A 23,279-nucleotide genomic window follows, 5' to 3' on the forward strand; every position below is an offset into this window, starting at 1 on the left:
GTCACATTTTAATAAGTGACTGAAGTCTAACAGAAACACAAGTAAGAAACAAAATTTTGTGATGATTAAGTGTAGTTTTTTTCATGAAAAAGACAAAACTATTAAACCGACATTATGATCTTTTTATTTTCTATAAATCCTGGAACTGCAACAGTTATGTTTTCTCTTTCCTAACATGTACAGATTCAATAGTACTGTGGGTTAAATATTTTTTGGCTAAAAAAACATTTACATTGCTGTGTATACAAAAAAAGTGAACATTAGATTTCAATTAATTAACATACTGGTTATGTTAAAATTTGGAAGACAACTGCCATTGCTTTCATGTAGTGTAGCCCATCCTTCCTCCTCCTCTACTTTTCTCCTCTTCTTTTTCAATGTTTGTGCCTTTGTGTTTGAAGGACTCATATATACAGAAGAGAAAGGCTGTTGTTCCACAAACATACCTTGAAATTGGATTCTTGCTGAAAAATGGACCTTGTTTCACAAATGATATTTGGATCCAATGGCAGGAAGTGTTTAAGTATTTTGTTTCAAAATTTTGATTGAAAATGAAAGATTCTCTATAAAATAATATATTTTCTTGGCACAGCCAAACACCTGGATTCAGGGCAGATTGAATTCATGCTTTAAGTTAAAAAATTAGTTTTGTGCTTTCCTGTCAAAAATATGAAAGAAGTTCAGTAAATGGATTGCACATAAGCAGTCTATGTCTGGGGAAACCTCAAACAGATGGCCTTTGAAATTTTTTTTAGTAAGACATATAATAGGAATCTGAAGGATGAATAAAAGATTTACTACAGTATTCAAAATGAGCACATTATTATATTCTTGCTGTTTCCAAAGAACTCTTCTTATAACAACTTCAAAGGTCCTCTGACCAATCCATTCCATTTATGCACATTTTTCTAAGGAAGTATCTATAAATTGTACAAGTGTGCAAAGATATAATGTTAATCACATGCGCTTTATAATAACAAAATATTGAAAGTAATATTCAAAAGTGGGGGATTGGGTGCATAAATTATAATACCGTATTTTCCGGCGTATTAGACGACTCCCCTAATTTTACAGTTAAAACATAGGTTTGTGCCTATATTCGCTGTATAAGACTACCCCCCACTTCCGAGGCAACACCAGTTCTTTTTTAATAGACCACCTCTCTGACTCTGGCCAATCTGAGCAGGCTTTTTTTCCATTTCAAAACTCGTCTTATACGCCAGAAAATACGGTAGTCAATTTAGAAAAAGACAATATGAGCACAGACAATTATATAGCTCTCTCTATATTTTACTTGTGTGAAATCACATTTTTATATACTACTAAGTAAAAAAGAGTTCTATAGAACTGTACAGTATGGTCCAAATTATGTTTAGAACTCAAAGATAGATAGTCCCCTGTATATTAATATGAAAATAATATGGAAAAAATAATCCCAAAGCATGATTTTTCACCCCCACTGGCAATAAATGAGGGTTCCTATTGTTCTACCTCCTAACCAGCATTTGCTATTGTTTAGAGTTCCAGATTTTGGACATTCTTATCAGTGTGTAGTGGTATCTCACGGTTGTTTTAATTTGCATTATGATGTGCAGAATCTTTTTCATATGCCTATTTGCCATCTATATCTATGTTAGTTAGATGTCTGCTTAGCTAGATGTAAATCTAAAACAAAAACAAAAAAACAAAAACAAACCAGTGAGGTGCTAATGTAAACGGTATCATGTTTTTGGCCCAATTTTTAATCAAGTTGTATGTTTTATTAAGAGTTCTTTTTATATTTTGGGTAACTAACATCTTTATCAAATGTGTCACTTGCAAATATTTTCTGCCAGTCTCTGACTTGTCTTCTAATTCTCCTAACATTATTGTTCACAGAGCTGAGATTTTTTAAATTTTATTTTAATGAAATTCAGCTTAACAATGATTTATTTGTGGATCATGTCTTATTTGGTTCCATTTATCTATTTGTCTGATCTCTCACCAATACCCACTGTCTTTTTTTTTTTTTTTTTTTTTAATATCCACTGCCTTGATTACCATAGTTTTATAGTAAATCTTGGAGTTGAGTAGCATCAACCCAACAGCTTTGTTCTTGTCCTTTAATATTGTATTGACAATTCTGGCTATCTAATATTATGTTGGCTATTTTGCCTCTCTATATAAACTTTAGAATCTGTTTGCTGATATTCATATAATAACTTTCTGGGATTTTTATTGGAATTCCCAAAAGGGTCCTGGGCACACACCACAAGCTGCCATATGTGATGCCCTCTGTTAGTTACCAGCTGCTGGAGATGAGTGTAAAGAATAAAATTCCTGTCTTTGGATAAGATACTACAAATTCCTGAGGATTAGGAAGGAGAATTTAAAATGCCTGAAAACATGGAGAGGGAATCATTCATTCTAAAAGTTGTAAGTAATACAGTGGTTTTACAGATTTTGCCAAGGATAAATTTTTACTTCATTTCAAATATTTATCTATGGAATATACTCAATATAAGTTTAATAAATAATTTAAACAACAGAGATTTTGAATGTCAATGTCCAGATTCCAGAAGAACCCTCAGAAGAAAATGTCAACTTAAAGCAACAAGCAGTAGAATCCAAATAAATATTTTTGGAGTATAAACTATTCTTTGGTTCTCCTCTGCAAAAACTGCTTTATATTCACTTAATATGCGTTTTTCAAATGGAAAGAACACTTTTAGACTAAGTGGCATTTGGTAGTTGAGACTTCCAAAGCATAACTTCATTGAGCTTGGAGAGTTGGAAGCAGAAACAAAGGCCTAATAACCTCATCCAATAGAAAAGATATCCAGGCTCAGATGCTGCTAAAACTACATTTCCCAGCAGGCCCTGGGCCTCAGCGTCTGGTTTCTCTCTCATTTCCGGGTATGTCACATGATTCCCCAGCTGCACCATGGCGGAAGCGGGGGAACAGGTAAAGGCTACAACTGCTGGGCAAGGGGAGGGGAAACGAAGGTGGAGTGGCCGGGCCTTGGACAGGAGCGCGTGGCGGTGCGGGGCTGCGGGAGGGCCGGGCCGGGCCGGGCAGGGCGGGCGGGCACCGGAAGGCCATTGGGGTGCAGAGAGGCGGGTGGGATGCCTGTTCTTGGAGGGCACCTGGGACAGCCACCGACACACCCCCAGCGTTTGCGATCTGGCTCTTTTTACCTGCTCTGCTCCTGCTCCGCTGGCCTGTGCTCAGGGGCTTGAAGGCAGCCTGGGCTAAGACAGGGACTGACCGACTGCCCATGGGAGGCGAAATAGATGACTTGAGTTTTGGGTCTAGGAGGTATTTTAAGTTTAAATTCCTTTCCACTCGAAGCAGGACCGTGAGGGAGGGCGGTTTGCAGGAGGGCTGGGAGAAAGTACATGATGTTTCGTTTCGCATCTATTGCATTTAGATGCAAAGCTAAGTCACTGTGGGGTACAGGGGCGGCTCAGTGCATCTGCTCTAAAGCAAAAATGACGAGGCTCCTGTGCTGGTTCTCTGTCTTCATATGTGACTTTAGGCTAGTTATTTAACTTTTAAAATATACAGTATTTAAAGATAGAGATCTATGATAGAGATAATACGGTGCCCGTCTTTGGAAGATGGTTTAAGCTGGAATGAATTGGTACACAAAGTTAAAGTGCTTCGTAAAAGTTGGGCATGCAGTTAGGAGAGGAGTTATTTGTTGCTGGCAGAATGTCAGATGGCAGTGTCCAGTCAGCACATGGCAATGTGGCACTGGAGTTTAGGGTAGAAATTAGTGATCGCGATAGTTGTATTCATACAGGCAATAGAGGCTGCCAGAGTAACATAAATAAAACAAAAAGAGCAGAGAAAGGCCGGAACCTGGGGATATACCTTCATTTTCCATTTCCAGGGTCATTTTTTAAAAATATATTTTTTTTATTGATTTCAGAGAGTAAGGGAGAGAGACAGAGAGACAGAGAGACAGAGAGACAGAGACAGACAGACATGGATGTGAGAGAGAAACATTGATCTGTTGCCTCCCATGTGCCCTCTGACCAGGGATCAAACCAGCAACCCAGGTATTGCCCTGACCAGGAATCAACCAGTGACTTCTTGATTGATGGGTCGACCCTCAACCACTGTGCCATACTGGCTGGTCCCAAGTGTTCTCTGACCATTCTTTGCAACCTCTTTCCTGCATTATACTTTTCTTTGTGCTCGTCTATTTTTTTCTGTATATTCTCTCTGTTTCTATATTCATTTTGGTATATTATCTCCATTAGGTTGTAAGTTCCATGATGGCAAAGATTTGTTCATTGCTGTATGCCTGACACATAGAGTAGTGCCTGGTATGCAATACTTATTAAAGGATTGAATAGAAATCCAAACCACTTCAGTTACTTGCTCAGACTTGTATCTGTAATAAATCTCCAGTCATCTAATTTCCAATCTTATGATTAATAGCAGAAAGAAGCGAACATTCACAAATTGTCATCCTGTTTATTTTTTTTAAAGAAAGCTAACAAATAATTGTATCTCTATTTAATCTATAAATCATCTTTTGTAGAATAAAAATAGTTAGACTTTTCCCACTCTGCTTGTTTGTGCTTCCACATTTTACAGCAGGAAGCCATTAAAATCTCAACTAGGATAGTAAGGCCTTTAATATACGTGTTTTTGAGGGCTAAAAGGGTTTAAAAGTGGAGTTAAATAAATTTGCTAATTGTTCTGTTTTGATACTCTAAACCTTTTAGAAAATCTTGACATAATTTTTCTCTTCTGAATGCTTTAAGCAGTGAGATGTGCTTTAAAGGTTGGGGCAAAGGAAGCTTTTTTATTGTAAATGTAAACAGCCCTCCATGATAAGGAAGACAAAACCAAACCTTTCCTCTTAACTTTTCTAAGCTTTGTATTCTTTGGTGATTGCTTGTCCTCCCCTTTAATTTTAGGAAGAACCAATGTAGTGAGATCTCTATTGAGTTATCAAAACATGAAACAGTTCATAGACTCAAACTAAAAATCACTCTTTGGATATGAATAAACATTTTTAAGAGTTACTGGGATGTCTTTGTTTGGTAAAGATAGTTCCCCCAAATCTCTACGTATGTGAGATTTCTGGCTGGAAATCTTCTAAACAGCCCTTTTATCTGGCACCGAAATGATTTATGGTTGACCTTCATAATCACAGATGCTCTACGGTATTTGTCCGTACTTCACTTATGAATAACATTCTGCTTGTAGTCTGGTTGTTTGTGTATTTGTCTTGTCTCTCCTACGGATTGCTGAGTCTTCAAGAATAAAGGACTAGAGCTTACTCAAGTCTAACTCACACAAGGCTAGTGCTTTACAAGTATTAGGTCTTAATAAAATGTGTAAATGAATTTATGAAGGGAGAATAGCCTTCTGAATTGAAAATGTCAAATTGTAAGTAAGGTCCAGTAGAATTGGGACTGTTATTTTATCTTTACTTGAAACTTTTGGAAGTTATAAATTTACATGTGTTGTAGATTACTTTCCCTATGTTAGACTCCTCACTCTGCCAGCTCCCCAGGTACCCTTTCATCTTTCCTACAGCGGGGAACCTAGACTGTTGAAATAGTTGATCAGTCAGACCATCTACTTCTTCGCCAATTAGGAGAGTTTCTTTTTTTATACTTCTGTCTATGTTTTAGAAATTAGGGAAATTCTGTCCTCTGGTAGAGCATTTACACATTATCAGAGGCACATTCATGAGCTTGTATACTCCCATATAGTTGTGTCCCATGTGTAAAATAAAAAACAAGTCAGTAAATAATTGACTACCTCAGTTTCCTTGTCTGTAAACTGGGGATTTTACTCTCCAGGACTCTTGTGAGTATGACAGAAAGCATTTAATCTGGCAATGTGGCACTGGAGTTTAGGGTAGAAATTAGTGACTGCGGTAGTTGTATTCATACAGGCAATAGAGGCTGCCAGAGTAACATAAATAAGACAAAAAGAGCAGAGAAAGGCCGGAACCTGGGGATATACCTTCACTTTCCATTTCCAGGGTCATTTTTTTAAAAAAAAAATATATATATATATTTTTTTATTGATTTCAGAGAGGAAGGGAGAGAGAGAGAGAGAGAGGGACAAGGATGTGAAATCTGAGTCCCAAGGATTCTTTGACGAGAGTAGTGACTAGTCTGATGTGTGTTTTGAAAGGTATTCAGACGCAGTTGATGAATAGATTGGAGGGGTGGCATGTCAAGCCAGGGAGAGCATTAGGTTTAGATAGATGATTGGTCTGCAAAAGAAAGGTAAAGTGGAACAGTTGTCGAGTTTAGCTTTTCAGCCTTCTGCCCAGAATTTGTCTGGCTATGCATTTGTGTCACTGGGTAACTTCCTGACCATCATTTTTGCTATAACCAGAACAGCACAGGTGTTTTTTTTTTTTTTTTATTGTGGTAAAATATACATACCATACCACTTTAACCATTTTTAAATGTATGATGCAGTGCCATTAAGTAAATTCACATTGTTGTTCAGTCATCACCAGCAACTTTTCATCACCTCACACTGAAACTCTGTACCTGTTAAATAATAACCCTCATTACTCCCTCCCCCAGCCTTGCTAACCTCTGTTTTACCGTCTCATAAAGGAGTAATCCTAGAATATTTGTCATTTTGTATCTGGCTTATTTTATTTAGAGAACAGCACAATTTTATAACTTACATTTTCATGATTTGAAGTTAGGTTATTTGAAAGATAGGGTGTGTACTTAAAAATGTTTTGAAAACTGCCCCAGCCAGTTTGGCTCAGTGGGTAGAGCGTCAGCCTGTGGACTGGAGGATCCAGGGTTCAATTCTAGTTAAGGGCACATGCCCAGGTTGAGGGCTCGATCCCCAGTAGGGGGCGTGCAGAAGTCAGCCAATCCATGATTCTCTCTCATCATTAATGTTTCTGTCCTTCTCTCCCTTCCTCTCTGAAATCAATAAAAATATATTTAAAAGAAAAATAAAATGTTTGAAAACCGCTGGTTTTCTAAATTGTAATCATTCTCGGGGTTCACCCTTGTTTCTTGGATCCCTCACTGAGGACATTCATGTCATTTCTTATTTTCCTTTCTCTAGAGTAGGGGTGTTGAACTCAATCAGAGAAGGGGCCAAAATCTAAAATCCAGCCTAAATCGAGGGCCGAATGGTTTACTGAACAGTCATAAACTGACAATGTCATAAACTGACAGCGGAGTGCAGTGATGACAGCGCGGTGCGGGCCACATTGCAAGGCCTGGCGGGCTGGATTTGGCCCGCGGGCCTTGTGTTTGACACATGTGCTCTAGAACATTAAGCTAGGAGCTTGATGAATGAGTGAAGCTAAGAAATAACAGATCAGGCTAATTCTCACCGTCACTCATGCATTGCTTTGGTAGGAAGGATTGTGGAAAAATGTAATTTGGGGGGGCCAGAGCTGTGTTTGCGAGGTTTGTGCTGGTGCTCAGGAGAAGTCGGAGAGAGACCTGGAGTCAATGTTCCTGATGGGCACTGGCAGTCACAGGAAGTGCCTCTAACCCTACAGACTCAGGCTTCTGAGATCTGACTGCGTTCTGGTGGTGGGTAAGAGCGGAATCTGGTTTAGAGCTTTTGGATTGAAATTGCTGAGTGGGGTCTTTGGTCTCTATTTTAATCAAGAATGTAAATGGGATATTTGTGCTTTCCCCCTTGTGCATATTTTAATGGTGTCCACGTAAGAGAAAAAAAAATCCTCCAGTTTGATGTAATTTTTCTGAAAAGAGTAGTCCAGTGCTGTTTCAGAGTTCTAGAGCTGGGAAATTGGAGCCTATGTCTGGTTCACTGGCACAGTTGTCAAAGCTTACTTCTGCTCTTGCTAACAAATGTAATACTCAGGGACTTTTAGAAGTTCAGCCTCTTAAGCCTCAGCGTTCGTACTGCAAGGGTAGTTAGGAAACTTTAAGATGCTATCTGAAAAGCTAAATGTAGCATTATGAGAATATATATATAATAGATGTTCAGTAAAGATTTCAGGATGGTGACTATTAATATTAAGTGAGGGTATGTTCAGAAGAGTGAAGGGCAAGGATAGTAAGTGGACTGAAACCTGGAACTGGGGAATGGTTAGCACAGAGGAAAAATGATGTAGAAATAATTTAATGATATTGCCGAAACCGGTTTGGCTTAGTGGTAGAGCTTCGGTCTGCGGACTGAAAGGTCCCAGGTTCGATTCTGGTCAGGGGCATGTACATTGGTTGCGGGGATGTGCAAGAGGCAGCTGGTCGATGTTTCTTTCTCATCGATGTTTCTAGCTCTCTGTCTCTCTCCCTTCCTCTCTGTAAAAAATCAATAAAATATATTTTTTAAAAAAAGAGAAATAATTTAATGATATGTATCATTAACTCTCTGGAGAACAGACAGAGAGTAGTAAAGTAATTGGATTTTTTCTGAGTCTTATTGGTGTTAAGAATAAAAAGTTACTGTGGAGAGATTGTAGCTCCAAATTAGAACTTCCCAATACTGAGAATAATGTTAAACTAAATGGGCTGCATTGGGGTGTAATGAAAAGCCTCACATTCTTCATGGTTAATAATGTACCTGCAACACCATTCTTAATTACAGGTAACTTTCTTCCCATTTTGCAGATGATTTTTGAGGCTGTATTGTCCACAAGACTGATCCCCGGGCAACCTGCCACCTGCCTGGTTCTTAGTGATTTTCCATGAATGAACTGAAAATGTTTTGAAGCACCAGATTTGCATTGAGTAATATGTACATCTAACTTAAAAAAAAAAAGTTCATTCTTTTTGTTGAAGAAAATATTGTTATGTGTAAAACAATATTATGCCCTTGCCTCAATTTTTTTGTTCTTTCTTTATCGCGTGGATTGTTGTAAAATGCTTACTTTCTGTGTCAGCATATTAGTTGTAGCCTTTTATTGCTATTGATATCTATAAGTACGTTAAGTAAATCTTCATTTTGCTGACCTCTTTGAGGATGCGTGGCATCAGCAGATTCTCCTTTTCCGCGGACAGGTGAGAGATTAGCAGGATCAAGTCAATTTTTCCCCTTTTTGCTTTGTTTTCCACAGAGCAGCAAGATTCATTGTCTCGCAAGAAGGAAACTGTGTTAAATGGCAGAATTTGTCTCCCGGTTAATGGTTTAAAGAGTGGATATAAATTATACAGCTTGTTTGCCCAGTGTCTGATAGGTACCACTCGAGGGGAATTCTTTTGTAAATGTTGTTTAAGCAAGACAATCATTTTGACTCAACCAGATGAATAGCATGATAATTAATAGCACAAGAACGTGTCAGGATAAAAATTGGTTGTAGATATTCTGAGATGGCAGTTTCCTCTTCCTTTCTGAGATCAGTAAGGCTGCTTTGCCAGAGCGATTTGCATTTTTAGCCTTCCATTTGCTCACATGGTATCCTCCTGACCACTTGAGGGAGGTCAGCAGGAACCGTGGCTTTGGGAGGCCCCAGAGGGACCATCTCAGTCCTGCAGGGTGTGGGGAAGTAGGAGGTCTGCGAGCGTTGGACCATGGGGAGGCGTTTCAATTGTATTTGCAGATTCCTCCAAAACAGGGCAGGCGGATATTGGTGGGGACATAAGAACTCCTTTCCCTTGAAAATATTTTTTATTCTTTCGTCATTATTTTGACCATTCCCCCTCTCTTTGCTTTGTAGGAAACCGTGTCTCCTGAAGAATCTACCGATGAGTCTGAGGTAAGGTGGCAATTCAGGAGCCTGGGGGTTTCTGGCTAACCCGGTTTTCATGAACTTGTTCTGCAGTGCTAATACCTACAGCCGTTCCAAGGCTCCGGTGGTAAAGCAGGGCCATGGGTAATTGAGCCTTGGGGAAGAACAGGTCAGTTGTCTTTAACATTTTTTTAATGGGTTAGTTTAAAAAACAAACAGGAAAAGGAACAAAAAGTTTTCTTCTAATCTTGAACAATATTGTAACCTGAAGCATGTTGGCAGTGGGAAAATGGATGCAGTTTTACAAGTAGCTATTTAAAATAAACTAACATGCAATTTTTGTTGAATGAGAATCTAATATTAAAATAAAATGCAACTTCTAGATGTATCAGCCACATGGAGAGTTCTTTTTCAGATTTGTTAAAATAAAAAGCAGTCATGAGAAAATCAGGAGATAGATTTTTTTTTTTTTAAGTCAGGAAATGCATCACACAGAAAATTATTTATTTATTTTACCTGGTGAGTAGAACATTGTGAATAATTTATTGAAATATAAATTGATTCTTTACATGTATTAATTATGATAAACAAATTTATAGTAACTAAAATGGTAATGTCCCTTGTTATGAGATTGATTGCTGAGAAAAATGAAGCATGGGATTATAATAGATCCTTCCAAATTGCCTTTGAATTTAAAATTTGCTCTTTCATTTAATGAGCTATTAATATTAACAGGTTCTGCTGACTATTGCATCATTCATTCAGGCATGGATAAACATTCCCTTTGAAGCATATATTATAAAAATTATATGTTTGGAAACTTAGTAGAAACTTTCTGGATGCAAATACAGATTGTTAACCTATATTTCTGCCACTTGTTAGAGATTGGAAAGATAAACATGATGCTAGCATAGTATATCTTTGAACAGAATTTATAATTTCACTACCTAGGAGAAAAATTATTTTAGGCAGTCCAAGATAGACTGATTGATCTTTGTATTCACTTAGCAAATATTTATTGACTACTTTTGTTTTCTGGGTGCTAACATACACCAGTATTTGATGAAGGAGGGAGACAAAAACAAAAACATATATACCAGGTGGTAATAAACATTGAAGATAAAAAAGATAACATTGGGTAGGAGGACTGTGGCATGGACTGAGGTGTTGATTTGTCTTGGTCAGGAAAGGGCTCTCTAAGGAGATGAAATTGAGTAAATACCTGGGGGGAAGGTCTTGTAGGTAAAAGCAAGAGTAAATGCAGTATGGTCAGGTAGGGTCATGCTAGACATCTTCAAGGATGTGAGTGGGGCTGGAGCTGTGTGGCAGCAAATGAAGTAATGAGTGGCCAAGAACATAGAGCCTGTAAGTCAATATATAGACTTTGATTTTTACTGTGAGATGGGAAGCCATTGGAGAGTCATTGTTGTTTTTATTAATATACTAGAGGCTTGGTGCACAAAATTCATGCACAGGGAAGGGGTGTCCCTCAGCCCAGCCTATACCCTCTAAATCTGGACCCCTAGAGGGATGTCCGACTGCCCGTTTAGGCCTGATCCTACCTGGACTGCTGGCTCCCACTGCTCACCTGCCTGCCTTCCGATTGCCCCTACCCACTTCTGCTTGCCAGCCTGATCACCCCCTAACCACTCCCCTGCCATCCTGATTAATTCCTAACTGTTCCCCTATCACCTGTTTGCCCCTAACTGCCCTCCCCTGCAGACCTGGTTCCCCCCAACAGCTCTCCCCTACAGGCCTGGGTCCCCCCCAACTGCCCTTCCCTGCAGGCCCTGTCGCCCCCAACTTCCCTCTTCTGCTGACCTGGTTACCCCTAACTGCCCTCCCCTGCAGGCTTGACCGCCCACAACTGCCCTCCCTTGCAGAGGGTCCCCTTTCCCTGCTGGCCATCCTGTGTCCACATGGGAGTAGTCATTTTTGACCACATGGGGGCAGCCATCTTGTGTGTTGGAGTGATGGTCAATTTGCATATTACTCTTTTTTTAGATAGGATTTTTATTGATTTCAGAGAGGAAGGGAGAGGGAGAGAGAGATAGAAACATCAATGATGAGAGGGAATCATTGGCTGCTTTCTGCATTCCCCACAATGGGATCAAGCCCACAACCCAGGCAGGCATGTGCCCTGACTGGGAATCAAACCATGACCTCCTGGTTCATATGTGGATGCTCAACCACTGAACCACCACAGCCCAGCAGGAGAGTCATTGTTTTTTTAATCAATCAATTTTATTGTTGTAAGTGTTACAGATGTTCCCCTTTTTTCCCCCCATTGACCTCACCTATCCATGCTCCCCATCAGGCCTTCACTACACATTATTGTCTGTGTCCGTGGGTTATGCATGTAAGTTCTCTGGTTAATCTCTCCTTCACTCTCCCTGCCTTCCCTGCCTTCCGTCTGAGATTCATCAGTCTGTTCCTTGCTTTTAAGTCTCTGTCTCTGGATCTATTTTGTCCATCAGTTTATTTTGTTCATTAGATTCCACATGAGTGAGATCATGTGATATTTGTCTTACTCTGACTGGCTGACTTTGCTTAGTATAATACTCTCCAGGTCCCTCCATTGCTGTCTCAAAGTGTAAGAGGTCCTTCTTTTATACAGCTGCATAGTATTTCATGGTGTAAACGTACTCCATCTTCCTTATCCACTCATCTACTGATGGGCACTTGGGCTGTTTCCAGATCTTAGCTGTTGTAAATTATACTGCTATGAACATAGGAGTGTATCTATTCTTTGTAAACAGTGTTTTAGGATTCTTAGGATGTATTCCTAGAAGTGGGATCACTGGCAATTACATTTTTAGTTTTGTGAGGAAATTCCATACTGTTTTCCACAGTGGCTGCCCCAGTCTGCATTCCCACCAGCAGTGTACTAGGGTTCCCTTTTATCCACATCCTTGCCAGCATTTGTCATTTGTTGATTTGTTGATGGTAGCCATTCTGGTGGATGTGAGTGATATCTCATTGTCCTTTTAATTTGCATCTCTCTGATGATTAGTGACTTTGAGCATGTTTTCATATGTCTCTTGGCCATCTGTATGTCCACTTTGGAGAAATGTCTATTCAGATCCATTGCCCATTTTTAATTGGATTATTTGTTTTCCTTTTGTTAAATTGTTTAAGTTCCTTATATATTTTGTAAATTAACTGCTTAGCAGATGTATCATTGGTACATATGTTCTCCCATACAGTGGGCTCCCCTTTCATTTTGCTGATGGTTTCTTTTGCTGTGGCAGAGCTTTGTTTTAGTAAGTATATTCTAGATGCTGCTTGAAAGTATTCTGGGGTAGTGGTGTGTAGCAAGTAGGAAGCAGCAAGATTAGTTAGGAGGCTTTGGGAACTCTTGTTAGAGGCGATAAAGGACTTAGGGGATTTTTGAAGTAGATCCAGGATATTTGCTGACTAGGATTTGCAGGTGTAAGTGAAAGAGAAATCGGGTTGAGCAACAAGATAGGTAGAGTTGTTAACTGAGGTAGGTGAAGACTGGTCATAACTGGTTTTGGTGCTCAGGGTGAGATGGTAGTGGTGGTGGTGGGTAGATCAGAAGTTTCAATTTGAGTATTTTAAGATGGAAATGTCAATCAGACATCCAAGTGGAAAGTGCCCTTCTTCCTGCGGTGAAGGTTCTTTTGGTCCTGCAGTGCTTGTGCTGAGGCTCCTAGACTCTCCATAATGCACTGCCCTGCTGTTATGTGCTGTCGTCTCTGCCTGCAGGAGAAGGATGGAGACAGTTGGTGGCCAGGGCTGAACTCTTTGGTGTGGAGAAACAATGGCCCATGGCTGCAGAGGGTCACCTCCTTTCGGAGGACAAGTTCTAAGGGGTGAGGAGGGTGTCTGCTTGGTCTAGAGGAGCAGGCTCCAAGTCTTGGGCATGGAGGTGGGTTTGCTGAAAGCATCTTTCTGCTTTTTGGTCAGGTAGTTTATGTTTTCATCAAACAAGTCAAGGTGTGTCATGAATTCTAATTCACATTAAAGATAAGTATTAGCTTTCCTCTTGATTTTGATAATCATTTATCTTAATTTCTAATGTTATTGTAGGATTTTATCTTCATAGAAACTTTCGATAAGCTGTCAGAGGCTTCGATGTGGGTAGCTAGTAGGGTGCTTCTTTGCAATCCCCTCTAAAATATAAGATAATCCCAAGAACTAGAGCATATTCTTTTTTATATAAAAATAAACATAAATTATAAATAAATCTAATTTTCATGAAAATTTAGTTGGCAGGACCTCTTACTGTTAGAAGGTGATAGAGCTTCATTTCTATATATTTGTCTATAATTGTAATTTATACTGTTTCAAATAGCCACCCTGTCTGTAAATTAATATGTAGCTCAGATGATTACTGAGGTTCCTTTTGGCTGATATTGGATGATTTGTCTTTTCCTGGCTGGAAATCTTAATGAGAATGTCTTAAAAAAATCTTCTTTCTAAATTCAGCCTGCTGGTTTTTTTGTTTTTGTTTTTTTTCATTCTACTCTACTTTATTAGGTGTCCACAATTTTGGTAGGTGAAGGTCAGAACAACGAAAAGGCATAAACCCTGCTTCTAAGGAAAGAAGGAAGGAAAGGAGGGGTATGTTGGTTTTAGTGGTGGGAATTGTCCACCTGAATGTCATATCTTGGAGATTGGTAAGCTTATTCCATGTGGCTGGAAGGAAATGAAAAGCTTATTTGCTTTTTTTTTTTTTTCTTCTTTTTTCTTTTTCACTTTTGGTCCTCTATATATTCTTATCGCTTTCCCAATATAAAATAAATGATGGGATTTGAACCTGTTTATGGTGTTTGGCTTAGGGCATGAGAACCTTCACCTTATTTTTTCCCTTCTTCACTCGAACATGAAATTCTGATACTACAGGGCAAAGGGGAGACCAGGGTTTATGAAGACTGCATATCTTGTGAATCTTAAGAAGAGCTCTTCAATTATTAGAGGCTCAATTTTTTCTCACTTTTCCAAAGTGCTATGATAAGGAAAGCAGCTTTCAGAGATAAGAATCTTAGTTCAGTAAATACAAAAATTTTGAAGAGGATGTTGAACAATGGCTTTAAAATATTACTTATTTTTGTCATACACTTACTTTTTTTAAATATATATTTTTATTTCAGAGAGAAAGGGCAAGGGAGGGAGAGAGATAGAAACATCAATGATGAGAGAGAATCCTTGATTGGCTACCTCCTGCATGGCTCAGCATGCAACCCTGGGCATGTTCCCTTGACTGGAATCAACCTGGGACCCTTCGGTCCACAGGCCGACGCTCTATCCACTGAGCCAAGCCAGTTAGGGCTGTCATATACTTATTTTGTAGTAAATATAGTACATGCTTATTTTGGAAAATTTAGAAAATATCGGTAATAGCTCATGAGGGATTTTTATTTTCTGTTTTCTGGAATGATGATAGCAGCCCTATAATATGGGTTCCTATTATCACTTCCATTCTATAGATGAAGAGACTGAATCACAGGAAGGTTACTATTATGGTGGTTATTAATCTGATCCCCTTCCCCCCATGTATGTATGTACATTTCTTCAATAAAATTTGGATCATACAAAGCAGATTTTATGACCTACTTTTTCACCTAATACGATGTTTTGAGAACATTTCTCTTCATTATTATTCTTTAAAAATAGATTTTAATGTTTATACAATAATCTCTTGAAATTTATTTAACCCAGGATTTCTCAACCTTAACATCGTTGGCCAGATAATGTTTTGTTCTGGGGGATTGTCCTGTACATCGTAGGATGTTTAGTATCATCCCTGGCCTCTACCCACTAGATACCAATAGCACCATCTCCTCCCACTCAGATGTGATAACAAAAATGTCTCTAGACATTGCCAAATAAATAAATGTCCTAGGAGCACAAAACCACCTCCTGCTGAAGACCACTTATTTAACCATATGCGTTTTATATTTTTATACAGTATTTCTCATCATAGAGCTTTTTTTCTGGAAAGGCTCAAGATTGGTATAGCATATTTGGAGATGTCTTGTATTGTCCATGTACATTTTTTGATATCGTTATAGTTACATATAAATGTATAATTATATGTGATTGATACAATGATTTGTAGTTTTTGAGTATTTATGTTACTTTTTTGATAATATAGTGAATAGATCTTTTAAAAATGTTGTTAGTTGTGTTTTTTGAGACTTAAATTGTATGCTTTGATTGACTTACAGTATAATTTCAGTTATACTTAAAAAAAAAGTCTTGTTTGTATTTGATATCTACTGTGTTTTGTTTTGTGTGTGTGTTTTTTTTTTGTTCTCCCTTTATCTTTTCTAATAGTAATAAAAACAAATATTTTAATATGCCATAAGCTATGATTAATGAAGAGAATTATTTAAAATGTAAATTTTCTAAAATTGAAATGTTCTGATATTAGATTTTGATAGCTTTTTTTGTTTCTTAAACTTAGAAGGTTGACTACCAATTTTGAATATTTCAGTTCTCCTTAAGGTAATTAGAATTCTATAGAGAATGTTCTAGAGGAGGAAGGACTTTATTTTATACCTTTCTATTCATGGTTGATTATTAATCCACTTTTTGTTAATAGTACTTGTTTTTTTCAGTGTGGAAGTTTAAATTGAATTTTTTAACAAGGTTTTTTTTTTTTTATTATTATAGTATGTGAGTGTTCCCTATTATGTCTAGCTTTAAAATACTGGATATTTGCTGAAACTGGTTTGGCTCAGTGGATAGAGCATCGGCCTGCGGACTGAAAGGTCCCAGGTTCGATTCCGGTCAAGGGCATGTACCTTGGTTGCGGGCACATCCCCAGTAGGGGGCGTGCATGAGGCAGCTGATCGATGATTCTCTCTCATTGATGTTTCTAACTCTCTATCCCTCTCTCTTCCTCTCTGTAAAAAAATCAATAAAATATATTTTTTAAAATACTGGATATTTATTAAAAGGATTTGTCCCTGGTGAGATGTAGTTTATGGCATGAGACCAAGGAAACCAATCAATCGCCTTATTAAAGTTCTTAGAGGTTCAGTTGAGATCTTTCTCACAGGTGAAGTTGGTTGGGGTAAAGGCCATCGATTGTGAATTGTCTAGGAGTGCTCAATTGGTAGTATTTTTCACTAACTTGGCTTTGTATCTATTTTACCTCTCCTCTTCAGTCTAGTGCAGTGGTCGGCAAACTCATTAGTCAACAGAGCCAAATGTCAACAGTGCAACGATTGAAATTTCTTTTGAGAGCCTAATTTCTTAAACTTAAACTTTTTCTCACGCCACTTCTTCAAAATAGACTCGCCCAGGCCGTGGTATTTTGTGGAAGAGCCACACTCAAGGGGTCAAAGAGCTGCATGTGGCTGGCAAGCCATAGTTTGCCAACCACGAGTCTAGTGTAATTTTGTGTTATTTGTGTTTTGTTTGTTTTTTTTTGGGGGGGGGGGAAATAAAGCCAGACAAAATTGGATTTTAATAAGTAGTATCCAGAAATAAAATTTTAAGTTCTATATAGTAATAGTAACATCAGAAAATGTAGTGATCCTTCTGTTAACCTCCAGAATTCATGCAACACACATTAAAAAAATAAAATAAAATCCACGCATTCAGTTGGATTGTAATGGTTTATAAAATGTACCACTATGAAGGTATGGATAACGTTAAAACAGCATGAAAAATTGGTTGCACACACCAAAAAATTTATACCCGAATTTGAAATTATCAAGTGACAAGGGCTGTATTCTCATTGGTATACCCATCTAAGTTAGGTGACAGGACTCCTCCATGCAAATGTACCTTTAATGTTGGTAACAAAATAAGAGGCTTGCCCTAATTTGTTATCCCAAAAGTTATTGTTTTAGTTTAGTTTTGTTTTTCTGTTTTTAAGTTCAAAATTCAGTAAGAATGACTGTGATGCGAAATTTATTTTCAGAGTGTTCTAGAATCCTGTGCAGTGGTTTAAAGGACTTGTCTTGAATTAAAAGTGCTATACTCTGAGTGAAAGTCCATGTTTGTTGAAGAATTGATTCTTTTTAAAGGAAAGCTGCAAATTTTTCTTGTATGGGTAAATGTCACTCTGCTTATACCTCTGCTTAGCTGCAGCTCAGGACTTGTACTGCTCCACTAGGTTGTCATAGAAACGCAGTTAACTGTCATCTCAAATCACCACTGTTGATGGTTTTATTTGTAGGTTTGCCAGATTATGAAAATTTCAAAAAAATTTTTGATTTGCTTTTTATTAACACTGGATGTTTTTCCTTGAAAGTTCAAGTTGTACAGAAGTCTTTTTTGTGTGTTTAATTTTTTTTTAAAGTGAAACTCTATATAAATCTGCTTGATTTTTTTTAATTTTTTTTATTTAAAATGTGATATATAGTCTGCAGCAGTAGAATAACTTCTGTGAATTGTATTTTTGAATCACTTTCCATTTCCTTTGTTTACAGCAAGCAGAAAAAAAACCTTAAAAATTCACCGTTAGCCTGCTTTTAACTTAACATAAAAGATACCTGTCAGGAAAGTGTGAAATGCTACATCAAGTGCCTAATATTGGAGTTTTCATTTTATTTATGGTTTTTGAAGCCTGGCACGAATGCTCCAGTGAACTGTGTTGTGAAAGTATTTATTTTTTATATATTTGTGTGAAAGGAATTTTTTAGTTTTCACTTATAAATAAGACAGGCAAACCTTATTTACAGTAACTTTATCTAATGGTCCGTGGATGAGTGCTTTTATGCAAAATAGTCAAGAGGCTAGAATTAACTTTTCACGTTAGATGCACATTTGATGTCCAGACTAGAGCAACATGTGGCATCTTATTATAAAGACTACCATTCAGGATTCAATTTGTATTTAACGCATTTACTTCAGAATGCACACATCATTTTTGCCACATTTAATGTTAACTTCGTAATGATTTCTGTTTCTTGCTTGTGAGTACATAAGTAGAAGTGTTTACTTGTTGCTTTGTTTGCGATTTTCCTTTTTCTAGGTTCTTTTTTTTCTCCTTTTTTTCTCTAGGTTCTTTATACTTGGTTAATGAACGATTTCATATTTTAATAATAGGTCACTTGTAAAGCTTGGGTTGGGCTGATGATCATTAGTTACTTTTTGAAGAAAGTATTGGTCTTTTAGATAACCATGCTTATTATATGTCCATTTGTTGCTGTTAGTTCTTAAAGTTATTCTTGCAAAACTAATAGTAGTTAACATTGTTTTGATTTTAACACTATAACTAAATAAACAATATATACTTGGAGAAGGAAATTTGACAGCTCATCATATGCGTGGAATACTGATTTCTTTAAATCAGGTTTATTGCTTTTAAAATATAATTACTACTCTATAGCTAGACTACACGATGGCCTGCGATGATCCTCACCTCGTATTATTCCTGTGCTTGTGTCCTCCCTTCTCACTCTGAATCATGACTGACCTGTATGATCAATAAAATACCGCTGAAGTGTCAGTGTACGAACTCGGAGGCGAGATCGTATGCACCATTGACGCTTCCAGTTTGCTTTCTCTTGGATCACTTACTCTGGGGGAAGTCACCTGTCATGTCCTGAGGAGAGGGCCATGAGACAAGGAACTGTAAAGCCTCCTGCCAGCAGCTAGCACCAGCCTGCCAACTGTTTGAATGAATTATCCTGGAAGCTGATACTCTTACCCCATTTTAACCTTCAGATGGTTGCAAACCAAGCTGACATCTTCCCTGTAGCCCATGAGTAGATGATTTTTGTGAACTTCTGTTTTGGCCAGCTTTATCCTATCACAAGTATTGATATACACACATTGTTTGGCTTCTCATTACATACCAATGCAATAAAGTAAAATATTTTTCAGAATCACTGTAGTAATTTTTATAACTATCCTTGATTTATTAATTAATGGCCATTATAGTCATTAGAGATTTCCTAACTTACTATGAGAATTCAGGATATCTTATGATGCTGTTTCAACACTGAGGTTAAACATATAAAGTTAGTAATATTACATATAAAATGATTAAGAAACTTATTTTATTATATTATTATTTTGTTAATCCTCATCTGAAGAATATATATAATATATTTTTAAAATATATTTTTATTGATTTTTAGAGAGGAAGGGAGAGAGGTAGAAACATCAGTGAGAGAGAAACATTAATAGGCTGCCTCCTTTGTGCCCCTACTGGAGATTGAGCCTACAACCCGGGTATGTGTCTGACTGGGAATTGAACTGGTGTCCACTTAGTTCATGGATTGACACTCAATCACTAAGCCACCAGCCATGGCTGGTTAAGAAATTTTAATGCATATGTAGATTTATTTATATGAGAGTAAACAATATTTTCTAACATAAACTAAATAAATAATGATTGTTCATGGATTACCATTTAAAAGAAATGTTAAAATATTTTTTATCTGAAGGGGAAGAATACATTTTGCTTTATATAAAATTTACAATTTTCTTTTACTTTGATCTTGTTTTTGTGATTATGTTTTCTAATTAAGATATTCTCAAATCTGACAAAAATATTAATACTCTTGAAATATAATAATGTCCTTTAGAGGTTTATTATATTCCTGTCTTACTGCTATGAGGCTTTGTGACCAGGTCATAATGACAGGTATTTTTCTGACTCTTTGACATATGTCTGCAGGGTGGGTCAGACAGTTTTGTATTTAATATGCCACAGTGGATTACTATTAACTTTATGTGTGTAATCCTGTTTTCAACTTTTGAAATTATTCTACCAGCATGGTTGTAGCAGTTGATACACCTAGTTGGGAAAGTGAAACATGAAGATCTTACCTTGAGCTATGGCTGTAGTTATTGATGATCACTGAGGGAACCATCTCTGGGTTCCCCTTAAGAAATACATTTTGAGTCTTGGACAGATAAATCCATGGCAACTGTCATTTTCTTTGCTTTCTGTGCAGGAAGAAGAGAGTGAAGAGGAACCCAAACTTAAGTATGAAAGGCTTTCCAATGGGGTAACTGAAATCCTTCAAAAGGATGCTGCTAGCTGCATGACAGTCCATGACAAGGTAAGGGAACCCTTGTAGGTGATTCTTATGTAAGTCAAGTTTGCTTATCCTTTGGAGTCCTGATGCTTTCAGTGGTGATTTTTCACTGTAATTGCGTCTTCTGCTACTCTTCCTCTCTTCTTCCTCACCACAAAAAATCCAAACAATGATGAAAAAAATTATATATATATATATATATATATATATATATATATATATGTATGTATGTATTTGTACACACAGAGAGAGCACATTGTAATGGTGTATCAAGTAGAATTTAGACTAGGTTGGATGTACAAGATTTATAGTAAGTGGTTCTTGGAAAGACTATCACTTAATTCCTCAAATCATAAATAGTAGAATAGAAAAGTATTAAGATTATAAATAGTGTAGAACTCAATGCTTTCATAAGAGTAGAAGGGATTATGTTGAGGTATTGGGAATCAGTAGAATGACCCCACATTTTTACATATACACTGAGTGGCCAGATTATTATAATCTCTGAACACATAATAATCTGGCCACTCAGTGTATATCCTATATAATAAAAGTCTGATACGCAAATTGTCCCCTCGACCAGGAGTTCGACCAGGAGTTCACACAATATACTGTTAAAGTTTGTGGAATCTTTAAAGGAACTCGACCAGGAGTTCGACTATCTCTATATCAGCCCATGTCACCTTACCCTGGCCAGGCTGGCCGGACCTTACCCATGCATGAATTCATGCGCTAGGCCTCTAATACACACACACACACACACACACACACACACACACACACACACACTGAGTGACCAGATTATTATGTGTTCAGAGATCATAATAATCTCGCCACTCAATGTATATTATATGTGTTAATTAATCTATTCCACATCTGAGTCTTTGCTGTAACAAAGCCCCCACCAACTTTCTGAGTTCAGACTAAATACTGTACAGCACCCTTAGACCATTCTTGGACCAAAACAAAATGTGTCATAATTGGAGTATTGGAAGCCAGGCAGTTTCAACTATTGCCCCGTGAGCCCCAGAAGTGAGCCTCTGTCCTCCACAAGAGGCAAGCTCCCCAACTATGACCCAATTCCTGGCTTGTCACTTCTACTTGTTACGTACAAAAGTCCAGTCACCCTTACCAGTTTGGCTCACTGGATAAAGCGTCGGCCTGCAGACTGAAGGATCCCGGGTTTGATTCTGGTCTAGGGCATATATGCCTGAGTTGCTGGCTCAATCCCTAGTATGGGACATGTAGGAGGCAGCCAATCAATGATTCTCTCTCATCATTGATGTTTCTATCTCTCTCTCCCTTCTTTCCTCTCTGAAATCAATAAAAATATATTTAAAAAGGAAACCAAAACAGTAACAACAACAAAAAGCCCAGTAAAAGCAGTTATGTTAGGGTAGTGTTCAAAAGGATTGGGTGCACAATCTGATACTTCATAAAATGAGTCAAGTTTCTGTAATTAAACCTGGAAGGGACTAATAAAGATATATTTATTCTTTACTCATCCTGGATTAGAGGTGCTGTCAGAATTAAAAAAAAAAAAATTTCAATAGCTACAAATTTTAATGTCTGGAAAGATAGTCACATTTAAAGGACTTGTATTTACATTTGTGATTTGTGGCCAATTTTGCCTTCTGGTGTGTTGTATTGTAAGTAAGTCAAAAGCATTAGCAAATGTAAGTATGCCTCATCAATAATTTTCATAGTTAAATAAATTTTTGAAGACCTCTCAATTGGCTTATCAAACTTGGATTCTTTTTTAAGCACATAAAGTTATTTTAAAAGAGAACAGCAGTAATTTATCTAATTTAAATGATTAAATATTTTTGTAAACAAAACTAGCTTATCATGAAAACCACTCCTCCTCCTCCTCCCCAACATTCTAAAGTAATTATAGTTTTAAGTTAAACAATAAAATCAAAATAATTATTTTATGTCTCAGATCTTAAATATTAAATGGATTAAACTAGTAATTAATAAAATAAGAAAAAGGGAAGGGATTAATGTTTGGATAAATTACCCTACATAGAACCTTTAAAACTAATAAAATAAAATATAACTGGAAGTTCAAATATGGCCTTCACAGAGATGGCAGAGAATGACCTAGTAGTAAAACGTTTTAAGGCTCCAACCCACCTTAGTTTTCTAACAAACTAAATACAGTATTTATGAGGAAGTCAGTACTTCAGAGTACTTGGGGTATATTGAGGTGGAGTACTATTTGGTTTTAGTTACTAGTATTGTGTGTGTTCTTTTTAAATTCAAATATGGTGAGTGTCACTGAGAAAAATATTACAACCATCTGAGTCCTCTGTTTCCGATTAGAATGATCTTTTGTTTTGGAGGAAACATCCTGGTTTTGTTTATATATGCAACGCAACCAATTTCCCCCCAGAATTCCCTCCTGGCCCTTCCCTTCCCAGGGCCCAGGCCTCCTCTTTTCACCAGGATTGTGTCTGCCCTGGATGAGTAATCGGCATGGCACCTGGTGCATTCAGGCAGGCCCGTGCAGCGGAATCGTCATACCTAGTTATGTCTGCACATCTGATGTTTTATTAACCAGTATTGATTTTCTTACCCGGGGGACTTTTTTCTTCTTTAAAAAAGGCAACCTTGCAGGAGTGAAAGGCATTGCTGGGGATGAATTTCCAATGAACACCTTCTTTTC

The 23,279-nt window shown here is 37.4% G+C and overlaps 1 protein-coding gene across 1 annotated transcript in view; it reads left to right on the top strand.

Annotated features, from left to right (window-relative positions):
• The first annotated feature begins 2,882 nt into the window (after nucleotides 1-2,882).
• Nucleotides 2,883-23,279, top strand: part of VPS41 (VPS41 subunit of HOPS complex) — a 109,759-nt gene continuing 89,362 nt past the window's right edge. Inside the window, exons 1-3 of the mRNA XM_084896414.1 lie at nucleotides 2,883-2,944; nucleotides 9,627-9,665; nucleotides 20,528-20,635. Of these exons, the coding sequence (XP_084752540.1) occupies nucleotides 2,924-2,944; nucleotides 9,627-9,665; nucleotides 20,528-20,635 (168 nt within the window). The 5' untranslated portion in view covers nucleotides 2,883-2,923. The remainder of the gene's footprint in view (nucleotides 2,945-9,626; nucleotides 9,666-20,527; nucleotides 20,636-23,279) is intronic.

This window comes from Pipistrellus hanaki (assembly GCF_964339955.1).
Source record: "Pipistrellus hanaki genome assembly, chromosome: 10".
NCBI classification, from domain to species: domain Eukaryota; kingdom Metazoa; phylum Chordata; class Mammalia; order Chiroptera; family Vespertilionidae; genus Pipistrellus; species Pipistrellus hanaki.